This window comes from Geotrypetes seraphini, chromosome 4, assembly GCF_902459505.1.
Source record: "Geotrypetes seraphini chromosome 4, aGeoSer1.1, whole genome shotgun sequence".
In the NCBI taxonomy this organism is placed as follows: domain Eukaryota; kingdom Metazoa; phylum Chordata; class Amphibia; order Gymnophiona; family Dermophiidae; genus Geotrypetes; species Geotrypetes seraphini.
The window spans coordinates 208,464,033-208,484,133 of record NC_047087.1 but is presented as its reverse complement, the minus strand read 5'-3'; the positions used below and the strand labels follow the sequence as shown (position 1 = coordinate 208,484,133).

General features: G+C 42.7%; 1 protein-coding gene across 4 annotated transcripts in view; it reads left to right on the top strand.

Moving 5' to 3' along the window:
- Positions 1 to 20,101, top strand: part of WAPL (WAPL cohesin release factor) — a 315,421-nt gene that overhangs the window by 137,482 nt on the left and 157,838 nt on the right. For all 4 annotated transcript variants that reach the window (XM_033941573.1, XM_033941575.1, XM_033941572.1 and 1 more), the window contains 3 exons: positions 6,921 to 7,057; positions 11,494 to 11,605; positions 19,170 to 19,394. In XM_033941573.1, the coding sequence (XP_033797464.1) occupies positions 6,921 to 7,057; positions 11,494 to 11,605; positions 19,170 to 19,394 (474 nt within the window). The remainder of the gene's footprint in view (positions 1 to 6,920; positions 7,058 to 11,493; positions 11,606 to 19,169; positions 19,395 to 20,101) is intronic.

Below are 20,101 nucleotides of genomic sequence, written 5' to 3'. Positions count from 1 at the left end.
TGGTGTATTGAATGCCTTGGACCTGCCCATGACCCTAACTCTTGTTCTGTCTATTTGCAAATGTGATCAAGAACAAAAGCACTGCAGATTCAACAGGAGAAGCTGTTTGGCTCCTCAAAGGCCTGTCCGTTGACTTTGGCATCAGAAGCATTGACATCTATGGCTGCCCACACATTGGGAAACACTGGAAGTGCATCGGCATCAAGGAGGTCTCCACTTTTAAACTAAACTTTAAGTTTATATACTGCATCCTCTCTCTCAACATCAGATGTTGTTAGTCAGCCCTGGGACCAGTCTGCATCAGATGCAACACCAAGGATGCATACAGGCTTGATATCATCCACCTTGACACTGATGTGGGAAGCAGAAACCTGAGGTACAACTATACGATGGGAGGGATGTTATTGAATGAGAGTACCCAAGAAAGGGACTTGGGGGTAATGGTGGACATGACAATGAAGCCAACGGCACAGTGCGCAGCGGCCGCTAAGAAAGCGAATAGAATGCTAGGTATAATCAAGAAGGGTATTACAACCAGAACGAAAGAAGTTATCCTGCTGTTGTATAGGGCGATGGTGTGCCCGCATCTGGAATACTGCGTCCAATATTGGTCGCCGTACCTTAAGAAGGATATGGCGTTACTCGAGAGGGTTCAGAGGAGAGCGACACGTCTGATAAAAGGAATGGAAAACCTTTCATACGCTGAGAGATTGGAGAAACTGGGTCTCTCTTCCTGGAGAAGAGGAGACTTAGAGGGGATATGATAGAGACTTATAAGATCATGAAGGGCATAGAGAGAGTAGAGAGGGACAGATTCTTCAAACTTTCAAAAAATAAAAGAACAAGAGGGCATTCGGAAAAGTTGAAAGGGAACAGATTCAAAACAAATGCTAGGAAGTTCTTCTTTACCCAACATGTGGTGGACACCTGGAATATGCTTCCAGAGGACGTACTAGGACAATTTCCTGCTGGAAAAGGGGATAGAAGGGTATAAATAGAGGATTACTGCACAGGTCCTGGACCTGTTGGGCCGCCGCGTGAGCGGACTGCTGGGCACGATGGACCTCAGGTATGACCCAGCAGAGGCATTGCTTATGTTCTTATGATGGATCGCAATGCTGAGTGTTGGGAGGGAAGTACAAAATCGGTCCTCTTCGAAACAGATGTGGGGAACGCCAGAGAATCAGAAACTCTGATACCTGAGAAGCATTAATATTGAGAGGATAGCTTGTGGCCACCAGGCCCTCACCTAGGCTGATAGCGCCCCGAGTTGACCACAGAAAAACTGCTCTGGTGTGCTGCTCAATATGGAGACAGTCCCCACAGGCAAATTCTCAAACAAAACAGTCAAAAAGAAAACCAGGCAATTAGTCATAAACACAATGTGGTGCATTTTACCCTTGTCAGATTATCGTCCAGGGTTCTTTATCCCTCAATAGTAAAAAAAAAAAGGCAAGCAAGAAACAATATGAAAACTCCAGGCGAAAATCCTGGACAGCAAATCAGGATATACGAAAGTCCTTTTGCCTCAGTAGTTGCAGCACAGCCTTCTGAAGCTAGGCCTCACCTGGGCCTAGGCCTTATTCTGACCCTGGAGGCAGGCCTTACTCAAAAAGGAGCTTAAGTCCAACTATCATAGTGCATTAACCTTCACTGCATTGTTTTCACAAAACATAAATGCAAAAGAGAATGTTCAGGAGTGCCTCAGCTCTGCTCCAGAGCTGGGTCAGGAGAACTGCCAAGTTTGTCTTCAAGTTTCACACAACATTCAAATATTCCCACCCGAGATCTTGACAAACTTCTCCCACATAATTCAGTTCTCAGTTCCTGTGCACTACTGCATTCAAACATGAAAAATATAGTTCCTTAAGGCAGAAAACATTTCCCATGCAAAACAAACTGGGAGAGCACCAGCAATAATAATAATAACTTTATTTTTCTATACCGCCATAGTCAAGTGACTTCTAGGCGGTTCACATTGAAAGAAGGCTGGACAGTCAGCGAATAACAAGAAGCCTAAAAATAGTAAAGTTACATACTAATTGGAGTTCCATGGGTAAAGAATACATGAAAATTGGAGCTTCCTGAGAGATTGAAATAGCATTTAAAGAGGGGAATATCATAGTGGGAGAGGGTGGTCTGTTTTAGTCAATGAATTTGTCGAATTGGGCAGTTTTAATTGATTTTCGGAATGCATTGTAAGTCAGTTTGGGTTCATTTATGCAGTTTCTCAGCCAGACTTGCTGTCTATTTGTTTGGAACATGAAGGTTCTATCCAGGCGGGATTTGTATCTGCAGCCTATGATTTTTGGGTATGCAAAGATATTTTTGTTTCTGGTTGTTCGTGTGGGGTTGTGCAGAATGAAGTGAGTTTGCAGGTAGAAAGGTGCTAGTCCCCAGACTTGTTTGAAACAGATACATGCAAATTTGAATAGTATTCACACTTCTATTGGTAGCCAGTGCAGTTTTTTATAGTAGGGGCTAATGTGGTCTTTTTTTCTCAGTCCGAAGATTAAGCGAACAGCGGTGTTTTGTACTAATCTCAATTTTTTTACTGGTTTTTGTGGGATACCCAGGTAGATGATGTTGCAGTAGTCAAGGATGGATAGGATCAGCGATTGCACCAACAACCTGAAGGATGTTGGGTCGAAGTATTTTTTAATGGTCCTTAGCTTCCACAGCGTGTAAAAACATTTTTTCACCAGTAAGTTTGTATGGTCAGCCATGGCTAGGTGTATATCTAGAGTGATACCCAGTATTTTTATGGTATTGGATATTGGATATTCGTGGTTGTTTATTTTTAATGATGTTCTCATAATCTTGTCATTGGGGCTTGCCAAAAAGACTTTTGTTTTCTCTGTGTTTAGTTTCAGTTTGAAGGTGGTGGTCCATTTTTCGATTTCTGTCATTGTGTTTGAGAGGTTGTCTATAATTTCATTTGTGATGTCAGTTAAAGGGATTAAAATGGAAAGAAACCAGAAAGAGCCCTGCCTCCTCCTGGGGCCTTGGACTAGGCCTCAGTAGTGCTGTAAGTCCATTTAGCAAAAGAAAAAAAAAGTACTCTTTCATACTAGGCCATAACACAAGTCCTATCAATTGTCCACACAAAAAATCCAAAATAGCATCCAAAAACAGTTCAGAGCAGTAGATAGCTTTAGAAACTTCCCACCAAACAAACACAGTTTTTTAAGTTAGTGGGCTTTACAGGCAACACCATTTCCATGGCTTCTGGCTCTGGAAATACCTGATCAAAAACCTCCATTTCTTCCACCTGAGGTAAGTCTTCAGCTTCCTGGTCTGGATCTAAATCATCCACTTCCATGGGTTCCAGATTATTTAGTTGCTCTGGTCTGGCTGGCTGCTTAGCACTGGAGAGAGAACCATTCCCCTTCCTTGTCCTCTTTAACTGTGGAGAGAATGCAGCTGGCTTTTCAGTGTGAGAGCCCCGCCCTGCTCTGTGTGCCTGCACTGCTCTGAGGCTTTCTTGGGCTCCCTCTTGGATGTTCGGGTAAATGCAAGGTTTTCTCACAGGGGCATTTTGTCTAAACCTAATGTTCACAGGTTTGGAGACCAACCTTGTAGAGCTGGGCTGAGTCTCCATCTCGTCGGCTTCTGAGTGATCAGAAAGAAACTCCTCTTTAGTGCAATTCTCCCTAGCATAACCAGGGAACATGGGCTGCTGGGCTCTGCAGGGCTTGGGAACAACTTTCCTAGCCCTGTTTTGCCTCTCCTGGGGCTTCTAGCTGGGAACATATCATGCACAGAGTCTGACTGGTCACAAGCTTCACCTCTTTAGTTGAGATGCAAGTGCACAAGTCCCCTAGTAGTCGGGTTCCTGCTTCTGATTTTGGCACACAAGCCTTCTGAAGCTGTTCCTCTATACTTATTTCCCACATCGAGTCCTACACAAGCATTTACTTTTGAAGTCTTTAGTACATAGTATGTTGACTCTTGCTGACTCTGTCCCTTTGGAGCAGGCTGAAGCAATTCTAGACCTAGTTCTTAGTGGACTCATGAATTGGTGTGGGAGGTAATGGTGCTGGGGCTGCTTGATAACAACGTTCATAATATGATCAGATTTGATATAAACCCTGGAATAAGTTCACACAGGAAATCCAATTCAGCATTTAACTTTAAAAAAGGAGACTATGATAACATGAGAAGAATGGTAAAAAAGAACTTAAGAGGAACAGCTGCAAAGGTTAAAAGTTTTTATCAGGTGTAGATGTTCAAAAATACCATCTTGTAAGACCAGACTAGATATATTCCATGTATTTAAAAAGGAGGAAGAAAAAAATTGTAAACAATACAAGGAATGGCAAGTCAAATGCAAGGTGCTAATAAGGAGGACAAAGAGAAACCTTAAAAGCAAGAAGCTGGGAAGAGAATTGGACTGCTAGATGACCAAGGGATAAAAGGGACTCTCAGGGAAGACAAGGCCATAATGGAGAGATTAAATGAATTCTTTGCATTGGTCTTCACCAGAGAAGATATTGGGGAGTTACCAGGGCCAGAAATGGTATTCAATTCTGTTGAATCAAAGAACTTTGCCAGCTGGCCAATAAGCAGCTGCAGTGTCAGAAATATCTGGCTAAAAGTGCTTACGACACTTTTGATATTGCATCCAGACACTCTGCAATGGATGTGGGGATGCACAGATTCTCATGGCTGTGCATCTCTAACTTGGAGCAGACAGCTTTATTATTTATTGTTTATATTTAAAGCTTTTATAGTGCTAACTAATGACTATGAAGTCAATTCAGTTCAGAAAAGGTTAGCAGATGTCCCCTGTCATGGAGACAATCTTTTTGGTGACAAAGCAGAAGTGGTAGCTGACCTCATTAAGACACTATCCAGTCCCTGTCTCGACAGCCTGCAGCTTCATTCTTCTGAACTAGGAGGTAGTGGGCAAAGAAGGTGATCCTACTCTCAGAGACATAGGTATCTGCCTTCTCCCTGCTCTGTCCAGCCCCACTAGCAGAAGTCCCAGCCAGCTCCCCATTCTAAGCAGGGGACAGGCTTTTGACTGGCTACAGGAGACCATAGCTGCAGTCCAAGTAACCATCATGGGGGGTGTCCTAATTTATTCCTCAGTTAGAATATACATTTTTGTGGATATCTTTTGTTTCATGAGTAAATCTAGGAAAATTTTTGTTGTTTACCTGCAATTATATCACTTTCTTTTCTAGAGATAAATAAAAAAAAGATTTGATATCGATATGTGAACATTTCTTAAGAAAGAACTGAATATTTCATGGGGTGTCCTAATTTTTTTACGACTATCTTCCTTTTAGATTGGGGGACAAGTATTCTGTATGCATATCCTCTGAAGACCTTGCTGAAACTCAAGCAGAGACCATGATCCTAAACACAACATTTTGGCCTTGACAGATCTGGTTTCCTCTTTTGTATATTGGACTGTTTATCAGCCCTCATTGTGTAAAACGAGGACCTCCAGTTTCTGGCCCTCATGGCCTGAATGTTGAAAATGTAGAATTCAGATCTCTGGGCCTGCCTGAGGGTGTTTCTGACTCACTTTCTACTAAATTCATCACAACAAAGTAGTGACAAGAGTTCCATCTTAATTAGTTAGTTCTGCCAACATTTTTCCCCAAAACCTCATACTCATTCTGGCAAAAGTAGAGAATGACATGGGGACAAATGTTTCCCCATCCCTGCGGGAACTCACTTTCCTGTCGCATCGTGGAGAGTTCTTTTGCTGTCCCTGTGCCATTTCTGCAAGCTCTGACCTCATCTGCACAAGCCTCAAACAAAATCATAAGTGTTCTAAGGTTTGTGCAGTTAAGTATGAGCTTATAGGAATGGAGCGGGGACAGTGACAAAACTTGTGGGGACAGGATGGGGAAATTGAGTTCCTGAGGGGATGGGGAAAACTTGGTTCCCCATGTCATTCTCTAGGCAAAGGTGTGCAGCAAATAAACCTTTGCTTTTTATCTGGAGTAAACTAAATTTAGCCTATAGACAGTCCACCCAGCTTTTTGAGCCAAACTGGTTGGGTGTAGCCATTGGTAAACATACAATTTCTAATTGGCAAGCAGATTGCCTCTCTTTTACTTATAACCAGGCTGGGCTGACTCTTGGGGTGATGTCCAGGCTCATAATGTCAGAGCAATGGTGACATTGGTAGCTCACTTGATATCAGCCTCCATAGAGGAGATGTGCAAGGCCGTGACGTGGCCATCTGTCCACATATTCACATACCACTACTGCCTTGAACAAAATCCCCAAAATGATGGATGGTTGTGTCAGGCAGTCTGCAGAATTTGATCAGTGTCTAGAGTCCAACTCCAACTCTCCCCCCGGCCTATTTCTTTATTCTGTTCCAGGCTGCACCTTCACATTAGTATGTTTTTTTTTTCAGATTAATTTCTATACAGGCATCAGTATTTAAGAGTCCCTATTGTCCTAGCCTTGTTTTTGGTGAGCCTGTTAGCTAAGGACACCCAGCAGTGAGAATATGAAGCCTGCTTGTCTTTAGAGAAGATACTTAACCGTAGCAGGTGTTCTCCAAAGACAGCAGGTCAAATATTCTCACATACCCTCCAACCTCCTATTGGAGTTGTGTTCTATAAGCTGAATTATAGGACTAAGGGACCTGTGCTTGCATGACAGGATGTCACCCACACATATGCGGTACGGTGCTACTAGAAATTTCTACATAATTATAGCTAGCTAGCTCTGCTGGGCTCTGTCAGATGATGTCACTCAGCTATGAGAATATTTGGCCTGCTGTCCTCGAACACCTGCTTATGGGTAAGTATCTTTGCTTTTTTTTATTCATAACACCCTAGTATTAACCTAAATTGATCTAATTGATTTAAACTTTACTAGGGCTGAACTGAAATGTGACCTATTATCACGATTTCTTAAAATAGCTTTCAGATATATATTTTTTCCAGCTATATACTGTTGTACAACATGTGAAGCACTTCAATGATGTAGTAGAATTTGGTGAAAATCAAGAGTTTTCTGATGATATTGAATACTTGCTGAGTGGACTGAAGAGCAATCAGCCCATAAACACACGTTGCCTTAGGTAAGCCTAGCGGTTTCCTTCTTTAAATGTAGCTTATTTTCACAGAGTTAAGATTTTATTTGGGGGGGAGGGGGGTTCCTCCTTTTTGGCACTTCCCTAATCCACCAGACAGCATTTTTTCCAGTTGTAGTGTCAATTTAAAATATTTCTTTGTGGAATTAGATTTTTATATTATTTTGAAAACTTTTTTTATACTAGTCTCCTATATATTAGCTGTTGAATTGCTAAACTAATTATGTGATGCTTTTTGCAGGTGATCACCATTTAACTTAAGCCATGATTTTTCTGTAAAAATCATATAGTATATCCTCTTAAAGATTTTGCATTGCATTAGAAATTTACATGTTTCTTGACTGTCTGTACGTTGCTATGCTGAAGATTTTTGGTTAATTTTCTTGGGTCAGATTGGGAGGAAGACTTTATATCCTTGTTTCTAACTGAACTGGAAATCTATAGGAACAGGTGGAAATGACCGAGTTAGTAAAACACAAATGTACACATTTGCTTTACATATAGGAAACTGTAGTTATAATATAAATCTAATCTAATCTAATCTAGTCTTCAATTTATATACCCGGTCATCTCCTGACGGAGCTCGACTCGGTTTACAAGTAATTAAAGATCAGCAAAAAAGCAATCAAGAGCATAGGAGAAAATAAGTGTTGTAGGGCAATCAATTCGTTTAATGGTTAGGTAAACTATTCAAGTATTGTGTAAATAATAAGGTTTTTATGACTTTACGAAATTGTTGTAACTGATCTATCAATCTGACAGAATTAGGAAGCCCATTCCACATTTCTACCAATTTATAAGCGAAAGATTGACTGAGTTTCCCAGATGATTTAATTCCTCTGAAGGAAGGGAACAGTAGTTTATATCTCTGTGCATGCTTCAAATGGCAAGATCTAAGGGTGTTCCAGTATAAAGGGACCAAAGGACCAAATATTCCATAGAGAAGCTTAAAAATAACACAGGCGCATTTAAACTGGATCCTAAAATGGATTGAGAGTCAATTTCTCAGCAGAAGGGAGACATGATCGTACTTTCTCTTCCCAAAGATGAATTTAGCTGCCGTATTCTGTATTAACTGAAGTCTTCTCAAACTACTAAATATACATTTACAGTAAACTGTCAGTTATCCAGCACCCATGGGGATTGGTGGATCCTGGATAACTATAGTTTCTGGTTGCTTGAGAGTTACTGTAAAAATAGTTTTGTCTCCCTTCCCACCTCTCTATCATCCCCCCCACTCCCACTTGTAGGTTCAGCATCAGTTCTCTTCTTTCTGTCACTTTCTCTACCTCATTCTCTCCCAGTTACTGTTACTTTCTTTAATATATCGCATTTATTAACCAGAAAATGGCTAATAATGAAAAGGATTCAGCATTCATCCATCTCCCCTCCCCTGCATCCTGCTGGACCCTTCCCCCACAGGCCCACATACACACTTGTGGTTCACTTCCCCCCTGTCTGCCCACCCCTCCCTCCCTCTGCATGGGTCTGGCATCCTGGACCCCCTTCTCTTAATAAAGCGGCAGCCGTTCAGCAGAGGCAACCCTGACAGGCTTTTGCTCTGCCAACTCAGAAGTGACACGTCAGAAAAAAGGCCATGCTGGGGCTGGCCATGAGCAGCTTGTTTTCAGTGTGGCCTCTGCTGATTGGCTGCCGCTGCTGCTTCGATAAGAGTGGGAGAGACAGAGGGGAGTTCACAGCTCAGGACCGCTGCTGCCACTGCTTGCTTTGAGGTTGGAGTGATAGGGGGATTTGCAGTGTAGGACTGCTGCCTTGCTAGGGTAGGGTGTTTGTGGCTCAGGACCATTGCTTTGCTTTGGGGCTGTTGAAGAGGGGATTTGTGGCTCAGGACCATTGCTTTGCTTTGGGGCTGTTGAAGAGGGGATTTGTGGCTCAGGACCGCTGCTGCTTTGGGGCCAATTTTTAAAAATTTTTTTTGCCAGCTGCGTGAGAATGCTGTTAATTAGGATTTTACAGTATATGTTTTAACAAAGTAGGAAAATGTTTCATAAATACCTGTGTTTTTTGTTGACTTGGGGGCTCATTTTCAAAGTACCATAGGTTTCTATGGTATTTTGTGTGTCTAAGAGCTTTGAAAATGAGGCCCTTAGCACCTTCTCTTTCTTTGCTTTGTCTGCTTGGCTTCTCTCTCTTCATTTAAACCTGTGCTTCTAAATTAATAAATGAAGCACATTTTAAGGAGCTATATATTTCTGTTGCTTTGAATTTGTAATTTTGATCCATATTGAAAACATTTTAAACATGTTAATGATGCATTGTCTAGAAATGTATCAGTTTAGCTTTGCAAGTTTGCATTGCATTCTAAGAAGGGTTTCTTTGTATATGTGCTGCATGGCCCTTAGGAATTCAATTGGTTTTGTGGATGATAGCCCTAACTCATAGATATCTAAAGTTTCTGACGGAGAGACTCATTTACTGATGGTTAGGATGTGTTATGTTCATTGTTTTTTTGAAATATTATGTAGCACTTTAATGTATAATTTAGTTAGTGTGGAGAGTGCCATATTGTGTTTGAGGCTCTTTTACTAAACTGCATTAATTTTGCTGCTAACTGCATGTCTTTAGCAAAACTTCATGTGTAGTAACTGCAGATCCTCTGCATTAATTATTGGGGGGCCTACCCAGCATTTTCAAGTTAATGCAGAGACAATATACTCAATATTCTGTTAAAGTGCAATAATACCACATGTTTCAATGCAAGGTGCTGTTTTTAACTGCCCCATTCCACACTATACAATTATATAGGAATTTGTACAAACTATAAGTGTCAATATGATTCTCGCATTGACTGCTTAAGACACTTTAGTAAAAGGGCACCTAAGTGATGTGATCATTGAAAAATTTAATTTTCTATTCTAGCTCAGTAAAGTAATAGTATCACGTTGTGTTTTTAAAAATAATGTTTTCATTGCATTATTTCACTGAAATGCACAGTAAAAAAACAAAGAACTTGTACTGTTAAAAGAAAATTATTTTTCTTTGTTAAATATGATACAGAATTTTTCATTGACAGGCATACAAGTGGGTGATATCATTACATAGAAACATGATGGCAGATAAAGGCCAAATGGCCCATCCATGGCATCCACTATCTCCTCCTTTCCCTAAGAGATCCCCTGTGCATGCTCTCACACTTTCTTGAATTCAGACACAGTCTTTGTCGTCACTTCTACTGGGAGACTATTCCACACATCTACCACCTTTTCTGATTACTCCTGAGCCTATATCCTCTTAATTTTATGTTATGCCCTCATTCCGGAGTTTTTCTTCATTTGAGAAAGACTCATCTCCTGTATATTAATACAGTAGAATTCCAGTTAACTGGTATTCAACTAACCAGCACTCTCAAGCAACCAGCAAAAAAAAAAAATTGTCTCCCACACTCCTCAAACCTCCAAAGTTGTGCACTTCTGACCCAACAACCCCCTACCTTCCTCTAGCTCCTGAAGCATCATAGCATAACATTGTATATCACTTGTATACCGCTAAACAATATGGATCCTTGTTGTTTACAATAAGCAAGAAAAGCTGAACATCAAACAGCAAATTATAATTAGACATATAAGTTTCCAATTATAAAAATTTATCATATAAAAATAAGCAGTTTTCTATCATATAAAAATAAGCAGTTTTCTAAAATTTGTGTAAGAAGTGGAAGTGGAAAATAATCAGCGAAAAACAGAATCCCAAGTAGCTGCCTGATATAAAAGTAATCTGTTATGGAATTTTTTGTAATGGCATCCCTTAACCGATGGAAAATCAAATACTGTTGGTATTTGTAAGAAACGTCTAGAACTAGAGAAATTAAAATGCTCAACTAGATACCCTGAGGCCTTATAACATAGACATCCAAATTTAAATAGCACCCTCGCATCAAAAGATAACCAGTATAACTCTATAATAAAAAGTTATGTGATCTGTCTTTCGAAATATAAAAATTACACAAACTGCAGCGTTTTGTATCAATCCAAGTTGGTAAAAATTTTGAGACCTCCCAAATATACAATATTGCAATAGTCCAGTATTCCCAGTATACTGTAAGTGACAACTAATAATCGAAATGCACTATCATTAAAATAAGGTCTGATTGTATGGAGCTTCCATAATGTAAAATAGCATTTTCGAACCTGAACATCAACATTAGAGATCATTGATAAATTTCTGTTCAAATGATCACAACCTTAGGATGCTGAGGCTGTAGCTATAACCACTACACCACACTCCTCCTAATAAATATCTTTGGCCTATCCCTCATTTAGTTTGAGTCAGTTGTACACTATATCTCCCCTCCTTATAAGTGACCTGGTTGAGTTTTCTGTCTAGTTCCTCAAATCACATATACACATTCAATATGCTAATGTTGTTGTTTTTTTAATGCTAATGTATATTTGTTTTTTTTCCAGTGTAATAAGCCTGGCGACCAAGTGTGCAATGCCTAGCTTCCGAATGCACCTGAGAGCACATGGAATGGTAGCCATGGTCTTCAAAACACTGGATGATGCACAGCACCACCAGGTATATAAGACTCTTGCATTTAAACATAGAAATGTTTAGCAAGTATTACTCACAACTAATAATTGAAATGCACTATCACGTTTACTCAGGTTTTTTTCTATGTGGTCTTTGAAATGAAATAAACAGCTGTTTTAGATTTGTGAATTACCAGTCACGTTATAAATACTTAACAGGGGCAATAATGGGGCCAGATCGAGAAATGTGAGTTCTGGCTTTGTAGATGAGCCTTGCCGTGAGACAGGTGAACATTGTTGCCTTGGTACCATCATTACATTTAAAAAGTCCCGTATGGGATTTACCTGGAAAGAATACCAAGCTAGCATTTTGAAAACTACTGATTTTTTTTTTTTTTTTAAACCCCAAAATGCTCCTAATTAGCAGGAAAATAAACACTTGCAATATGTAGGTACCTGAACTCAGAAACATTGCCTTTGGTTCAAGCAAAACTTATGCACCCTTACAATTACAAAATTTCAGAAACCTGCAGGATGTATAATCGCCTCCAGGTGACTTAAATGATACACAAAAGTCAAGATGTACGTTTACTCTGGAGAATTTATTTTTTTTATAAACAAACTGCCAGGAATATCATGAAGGCTATGTGTGATTGATAACTAGCTCAATTTAGTTATTTTAAACAGGTTAGTTATCCATTTTTATTGCCACAAATTGAAGCACACATAGTTGCAATGAACTCATTGTATAAACTGAGGTACATGTATATTGTAGTGGGAACCGACAATGAACAATCAGTGATTTTGGTTGATCTGGCATGTTAGTTGGACCGAGCTTTGCTTTATCCCAGACCTGTCATCTGTGAACATATACGCCACAGTGACCTCTGATGTAGGCATTCCTCAGACGCCGAAACACAGTGCTGTGTCGAGTCCACAGCTTCTGCTTGTGTCCTTTCTGAAATAAACAAGTTGGTTTTAAATCAGTGATCTTCAGTGGAGTGTTCATTGTCTGTTCCCACTTCCTTTTGTACTGTTTTATACCCATGGGTTCTCTGTCCTGTTGGATGTTTTGGTGTTTACATGTATATTGTACCCAGGAACATGGGTTCACATCTCCTGGGTTGTTTTTTTTTGTTTGTTTGTTTCCCCCTTCCTTCTCCTTCCTCATGACTGAGCTGGAAAACTTTGAATGCCATCTAAAATTTTAAGCAACCAGGGAAAAATGGTTGTCCACTTGCTTAATTTTTTTAAGTCCTTTCTGTTTTGTTTTGTTTTCTTGTTCACTATTTTTATAGCTGTCTTGTCTTTCCTCCCTTTTCCGCTTTATTAGCAAAAATATTCAAAATATGATAAAAATCATAAGCTAGCAAGACTATGTCACACATAATCACCAGTTACTGAACTAAATTAAGTTTTTTTTGTTAGGATCAGCCATCGATCAGCACCTAGTGATGGAATGACAATCAATCTAGCTCTCACACATTAGAGATATTATGTATCCAACAATGCCCTAAATTGGGGGTCCTTAACACAGCTCTTAAGTCATACCCATTCGGGATCTTACGTCAATGCAGTACTCAAGGTTCTGCACTTTCACATGGAGATAATGCGTTATCCCAGGACAAGCAGGCAGCATATTCTTGACTGATGGGTGACGGCACCGACGGAGCCCCGGTACGGACAATTTTAGAGTGATTGCACTCTAAGAACTTAGAAAGTTCTAGTTAGGCCGCACCGCGCATGCGCGAGTGCCTTCCCGCCCGACGAAGGCGTGCGGTCCCCAGTTTCTTAGTTTCCGCGGAGCTAAGAAGACGCGTGTTTCCAACAGCTGTTGGAAATTTTTTTCCTTGTTACTCGCCTTCCCGCTCGCGCGTTATTTTTCTTCGAGAATTGTTCTCTTTCTTATTTTATTTCGTTTGTGTTAAAAAAAAAAAAAAAAAAAAAGTCAATTTTTTTCGGTCGGCCCCGGAGGGGCCTGTTGGCACCATCGAAGCCTCGGCCTTCGATTTTGCTACGGTCGTTTTTCCCTTCATGCCCCCTTCACCGGGTTTTAAAAAGTGTCAGCGGTGTGCGCGCCCTATATCCTTATCCGACCCACACAAGTGGTGCCTGCAGTGTCTGGGTCCGGACCATAGGGCAGAAACGTGCACCCGCTGTAGTTCTCTTCAAAAGAGAACTTTGAAAAATCGTCAAATACAGCAGGGGATCCTTTTCGGTACCGCTATGGAAGTTCCACCGGTATCGACTCCTGCAACTTCCTCCAAGTCGACACTGGTGGTGTCGGCACCGCAAGATCCATCGCCGGTGTTGCACCCCGTAGGTAAGCCGGCTAAGAAGCCTTCCCCTACTGTTCTCGGCCCGCCAGTCGAACATGCAGTGAGCCAAGTCCTGCAGACTGCGCGCCGGCCCCGTAAGCTCTCCGCTCCCATTGAAGTTACTGCCTCTTCATCGGCATCGACTTCACCTGAGCGTCGAGCTGCACCGCAGGTACCGAGCAAGAAAAAAGCGGTACCGGTGCCATCGGGACCGACTTTGGATGAGCGTATTGCCTCCATCCTACAGGTCCAACTTAAGGAGCAACTGCAGCAATTGCTCCCGGCTTTGCTGACTCCGAACCTTCCAGTGTCGGTACCTACTGAGCCTTTGGTGACGATTGTCGACCAGCCTCTTTTATCGGCATCGACCTTATCGGCACCGCAAAAATCTATATCTTCCGTCTCTATGCCTGTTCTGTCGGCAGAGCCGAAGTCTCTTCGGCGTACTGCTTACTCGGCTTCTGATTCGTTACCGTTCTCTGACACCCGTACCGCTGTACAGTCACCAGGTACGGTATCGACCCGTTCAGGGAAATCGGTACGCAAAACCAAGCATACCGAATCCTCTACTCCCCTTTCTCAGGGCCATCTTCAATCGGTACGGGACCCTGATTTGTGGGATGACTCTGACGATCCCCTCGGTACCGAGGAAGATTATTCGTCGGATGAGGATGATCCATCGGTGCAGGATCCTGCTAGTAAGCCAGAGCACTCGTCCTTCACCAAGTTTCTCAAGGAGATGTCAGACACCTTTTCAATCCCTCTAGAGTCTGACTCTAAAAAATCCAATGCATTTCTCGATGCTTTGGATTTTGACCAACCTCCCAAATAATTTTTGAAGTTACCCCTCCATGACATCTTGAGGGAAACTTTTTACAAGAATTTAGAAACTCCTCTAAATATTCCAGGAGCCCCTAGGAAACTGGAATCACTTTATAAAGTGATTCCTATTCCAGGGTTTGACAAACATCAGCTTCCCCATGAGTCTCTGCTGGTGGAGTCCACCCTGAAGAAATCTACGGGAGCTAGTGTATATGCCTCTGTCCCTCCTGGCAGAGAGGGCAAGACCATGGATAAATTTGGGAAACGACTTTACCAAAATGCAATGTTGGCCAACCGTTCAGGTAATTACGCGTTTCACTTCTCTTTTTACCTGAAACATCTAATCCAACAGGTAGCCTCTTTTCAAAAGTATATTCCGGACCGCAAACTTCCTGCGTTTCAACAATGCACCTCCAGCCTTTTACAACTCAGGAAGTTTATGGTCTGTTCCATATATGATACTTTTGAACTGACATCCCGGGCCACTGCTATGTCTGTAGCGATGAGACAATTGGCATGGCTTCGAGTCTCAGACCTGGATGTGAACCACCAGGACCGGCTTGCCAATGCGCCCTGCCTAGGGGATGAGCTATTTGGGGAATCCATGGATACCACCACTCAAAAGCTTTCTGCCCATGAGACACGGTGGGACACCTTGTTGAAAAATAAGAAGAAGCCTCCTCCTCCTCGTCCATTTAGACAACAACCATCGTATCAGAGGAGGTTTTCTGCTCGGCCGGTTCAGCCTCATCCTCCTCAACCTCGGAGGCAACGCCAACAGCACCAACAGGCTCGTCAGCAACAACCGCCTACCATAAAGCCTGCCCCTCAAACTAAGCCGACACAGCCCTTTTGACTCCCTTCTCCAGGGCATTGCCAGTCTTCCGCCCTCCTGTTCTCTTCCACAACCCATAGGAGGTCGACTTCACATTTTTCACTCTCGATGGGAAGTAATCACCACCGACCAGTGGGTGCTCTCTATCATAGTCCACGGCTACTCCCTCAACTTCCAGACTCCTCCGCCGTTAGGCCTGCCAAAAGAGTCTGCTTCCAACAAGTCTCAGTCCCTCCTTCTCGCTCAAGAGGTTCAATCCCTCCTTTTTTTCAATGCCATCGAAGAAGTTCCTCAAGATCAGCGAGGCCAGGGATTTTACTCCCGGTACTTTCTAGTACCCAAAAAGACCGGAGACTTCAGACCAATATTAGATCTCAGAGATCTCAACAAATGTTTGGTCAAGGAGAAGTTCAAAATGCTCTCTCTTGCCACCCTATACCCTCTTCTCTCTCAGGGCGACTGGCTATGCTCCCTCGATCTCAAGGAGGCTTACACACACATTCCTATCCATCTGGCGTCCAGGCAATATCTACGCTTTCTCATCAACCAACATCATTATCAGTACAAGGTGATACCCTTCGGTCTGGCCTCTTCGCCCAGGGTGTTCACCAAATGTCTGATTGTGGTAGCGGCCTATCTCCGCGCTCACAACTTTCAAGTCTTCCCTTATCTGGACGACTGGCTGATCAAAGCTCATACACCTCAGGCGGTTCTGCTTGCCACCAATCAGACCATTCACTTCCTTCAACTGTTGGGGTTCGAAATCAATCTACCCAAGTCGCACCTCATTCCAACTCAGCGACTTCAATTCATTGGAGCCATTCTGGACACTGTTCTGATGAGGGCGTTTCTCCCATCAAACCGCCTTCACACCATCCTTCATCTCTGTCAGCAGGTGTTTCAACAGGCTCCCATTTCTGCAAATCACATGATGGTGCTCTTGGGACACATGGCCTCCACAGTACATGTCACACCCTTCGCACATCTCCACCTGTGTACTCCTCAATGGACCCTAGCGACTCAGTGGTCACAAGCGACAGATCCTTGTTCACAACACATATCTGTGACCTCGTCTCTTCGACAGTCGCTTCTTTGGTGGTTGACATCTTCAAATCTATCCAGAGGTCTACTGTTCCATCTACCTCATCATCATTTTGTGATCACCACAGACGCATCCCCTTATGCCTTGGGAGCTCACCTGAACAAATTCCAAACTCAGGGGTTTTGGACTACCCAGGAAAAGAAACACCACATCAATTTCCTGGAACTCCGAGCGATGTTTTATGCCCTCAAGGCCTTTCAACATCTTCTCTCTCCTCAAGTACTTCTCATTTGCACAGACAATCAAGTTGCAATGTACTACATCAACAAACAGGGAGGGACGGGCTCTCGCCTGTTGTGTCAGGAAGCCCAATGGATTTGGTCTTGGGCGACAGCTCGTCATTTATTCCTGAAGGCTGTCTACATTCAAGGGGAACATAATTCCTTTGCAGACAATCTCAGCAGAATTCTCCAATCTCACGAATGGACTCTCGACCTTTGACTCTCCAGTCCATTTTCGCTCAATGGGGCACTCCTCAAGTGGACCTTTTTGCAGCTCCTCACAATTCTCAGCTGCCCCTGTTTTGCTCCAGACTCTACTCTCCTCACCGTCTGGCACCTGATGCATTTCTCCTGGATTGGACCAATCTCTTCCTATATGCATTTCCTCCTCCAAGAGGGAACAAGCCACCATGATTCTCATCGCTCCACGGTGGCCCAGGCAACATTGGTTCTCCCTTCTACTTCAACTCAGTTCCAGGGAACCCATACTTCTTCCACTGTTTCCTTCACTGCTTACTCAGCATCAGCAGACTCTACTGCATCCCAACTTACAGTCTCTGCACCTGACAGCTTGGTATCTCTCGGGCTGACTTCGGCTCACTCACTCCTTTCCCAACCTGTCCGTTCTATCATTGATGCTTCCAGGAAACCGGCCACGCTTCAATGTTATCAACAGAAGTGGTCTCGGTTTTCTTCCTGGTGCCTCTTACATCACCATAATCCCTTATCTCTGGCAGTGGAAATGGTGTTGGACTATCTTCTTTCCTTGTCTGACTCTGGTCTCAAATCTACTTCCATCAGAGTTCATCTTAGTGCCATTGCTGCCTTTCATGAGCCAATTCATGGAAAACCCCTCTCGGCTCATCCTTTAGTTTCTAGGTTCATGAGGGGCCTTTTCAATGTGAAACCACCTCTTAAGCCCCCTCCTGTAGTCTGGGATCTCAATGTGGTTCTTTCTGCTTTAATGAAGCCTCCTTTTGAACCTTTGGCCACAGCGCATTTCAAATTTCTTACTTGGAAAGTGGTCTTCCTTATAGCTCTCACTTCTGCCAGGAGGGTCAGTGAGCTGCATGCACTAGTGGCCGATCCACCTTTCACTGTTTTTCACCATGATAAGGTGGTCCTCCGTACACATCCAAAGTTTCTCCCTAAGTTTGTGTCTGACTTTCATCTTAATCAGTCCATTGTCCTCCCTGTATTTTTTCCAAAGCCTCATTCTCATCCAGGTGAACAGGCTTTGCATACCTTGGACTGTAAACGTGCTCTGGCTTACTATCTTGAATGCACCAAACCTCACAGATCATCTCCTCAACTGTTTTTGTCCTTTGATCCTAACAAGTTGGGTCATCCTGTATCTAAACGCACCCTATCCAATTGGCTTGCTGCTTGCGTTTCATTCTGTTATGCTCAGTCGGGCCTGACACTGGAAGGTTCTGTCACGGGCCACAAGGTTAGAGCTATGGCAGTGTCTTTAGCTTTCCTCCGTTCCACTTCCATTGAGGAAATCTGCAAGGCTGCTACTTGGTCCTCAGTTCATACTTTTACATCTCACTATTGTCTGGATGCATTCTCCAGACGGGATGGACACTTCGGCCAATCTGTTTTACAAAATTTGTTTTCCTAATAGCCAACCTTCCCTCCATCCCTCTTTTTGTTAGCTTGGAGGTCACCCATCAGTCAAGAATATGCTGCCTGCTTGTCCTGGGATAAAGCACAGTTACTTACCGTAACAGGTGTTATCCAGGGACAGCAGGCAGATATTCTTGCGTCCCTCCCACCTCCCCGGGTTGGCTTCTTAGCTGGCTTATCCTAACTGGGGACCGCGCGCCTTCGTCGGGCGGGAAGGCACTCGCGCACGCGCGGTGCGGCCTAACTAGAACTTTCTAAGTTCTTAGAGTGCAATCACACTAAAATTGTCCGTACCGGGGCTCCGTCGGTGCCGTCACCCATCAGTCAAGAATATCTGCCTGCTGTCCCTGGATAACACCTGTTACGGTAAGTAACTGTGCTTTCTGGGGGAATTCCTAGCCTCTCTGGATCTGAGAGAGGCCTTTTTGTATATTCCCATATTTCTGGACCTCGGAAAGTTCCAGAGTCTTCAAGTTCAATTTATTTGATATACCGCAAATATAAAACCAAAGTTAAAATCTAAGCGGTTTACCTTTGGTAAATAAATATGCATTAACAAATGTTAACATGAAATAAGGTAGTGGTACCTTCTAGCAAATCTAGCCCTTATGCTGTATGTTAAATATTTGCTCAGATTTCTGTAATTGATTTTTGTAATTTTTGTTTTGTTTTTCTTGTTTAAGAACTTAGCCCTTTGTACTGCAGCTTTAATGTACATTCTAAGCAGAGATCGCTTGAACATGGATTTAGACCGAGCTAGCCTAGATCTGATGATCCGACTTTTAGAAATGGAGCAAGATCCCCATGCTAAACAACTGAATGAAAAAGATATAAACAAAATTAAAGAAAAAATACGGAAATTGTGTGAAACAGTTCACAACAAGCATCTTGATCTAGAAAACATTACGGTAGGCAACTTGCACTTCAGTTTGATGTGATCTAGTGTTTGTAAGTAAATAACTTTTGAAAAATATATTCTCAGCTGTGTTTTATTTTGACAGTTTCTGTGGATAAAACTGATAAAGCAATTTATCTCACCAGTTTCTCAACAGTATTACCTGATTTAGTAAAAAAAATATCCTTTGTTCTAGAGCTGCTTATCCTAAAACTGCCAAATTATAAAGCAGAATTATATTTATCCCAGGACAAGCAGGCATGATATTCTCACATGTGGGTGACGTCATCTACGGAGCCCCGCGCGGACAGCTTTTCAAGCAAACTTGATTGAAGTTTCAAGTTTGCACACTGCACCACGCATGTGCTAGCCTTCCTGCCCACTAGAGGGCGCATCCCCACCTCGTGGTCCTCAGTTCAATTTCATCCGCGGAGCCAGAAGCCCTGTGGATAATTGTGCTCTGTAAAATTGCTTTCTGTCGCCGCGGCTGTATCATTTTCGACGCGGTCGCTGCGTTTTGTTGTTTTCTTTAAAAAAAAAAAAAAAAAAGTGTTTATTTTTTCTCCGTCGCTCCGGGGGCTCCCGGTAGCCACGGCCGAGGGACCTCGTCTGTTCCCGGCCGCTTGTTGGGCCCATGTCCCGGCCTGTAACGGGATTCAAAAAGTGTAGTCGGTGTGACCGACTTTTATCCATTACTGACCCTCACCGGTGCTGTTTGCG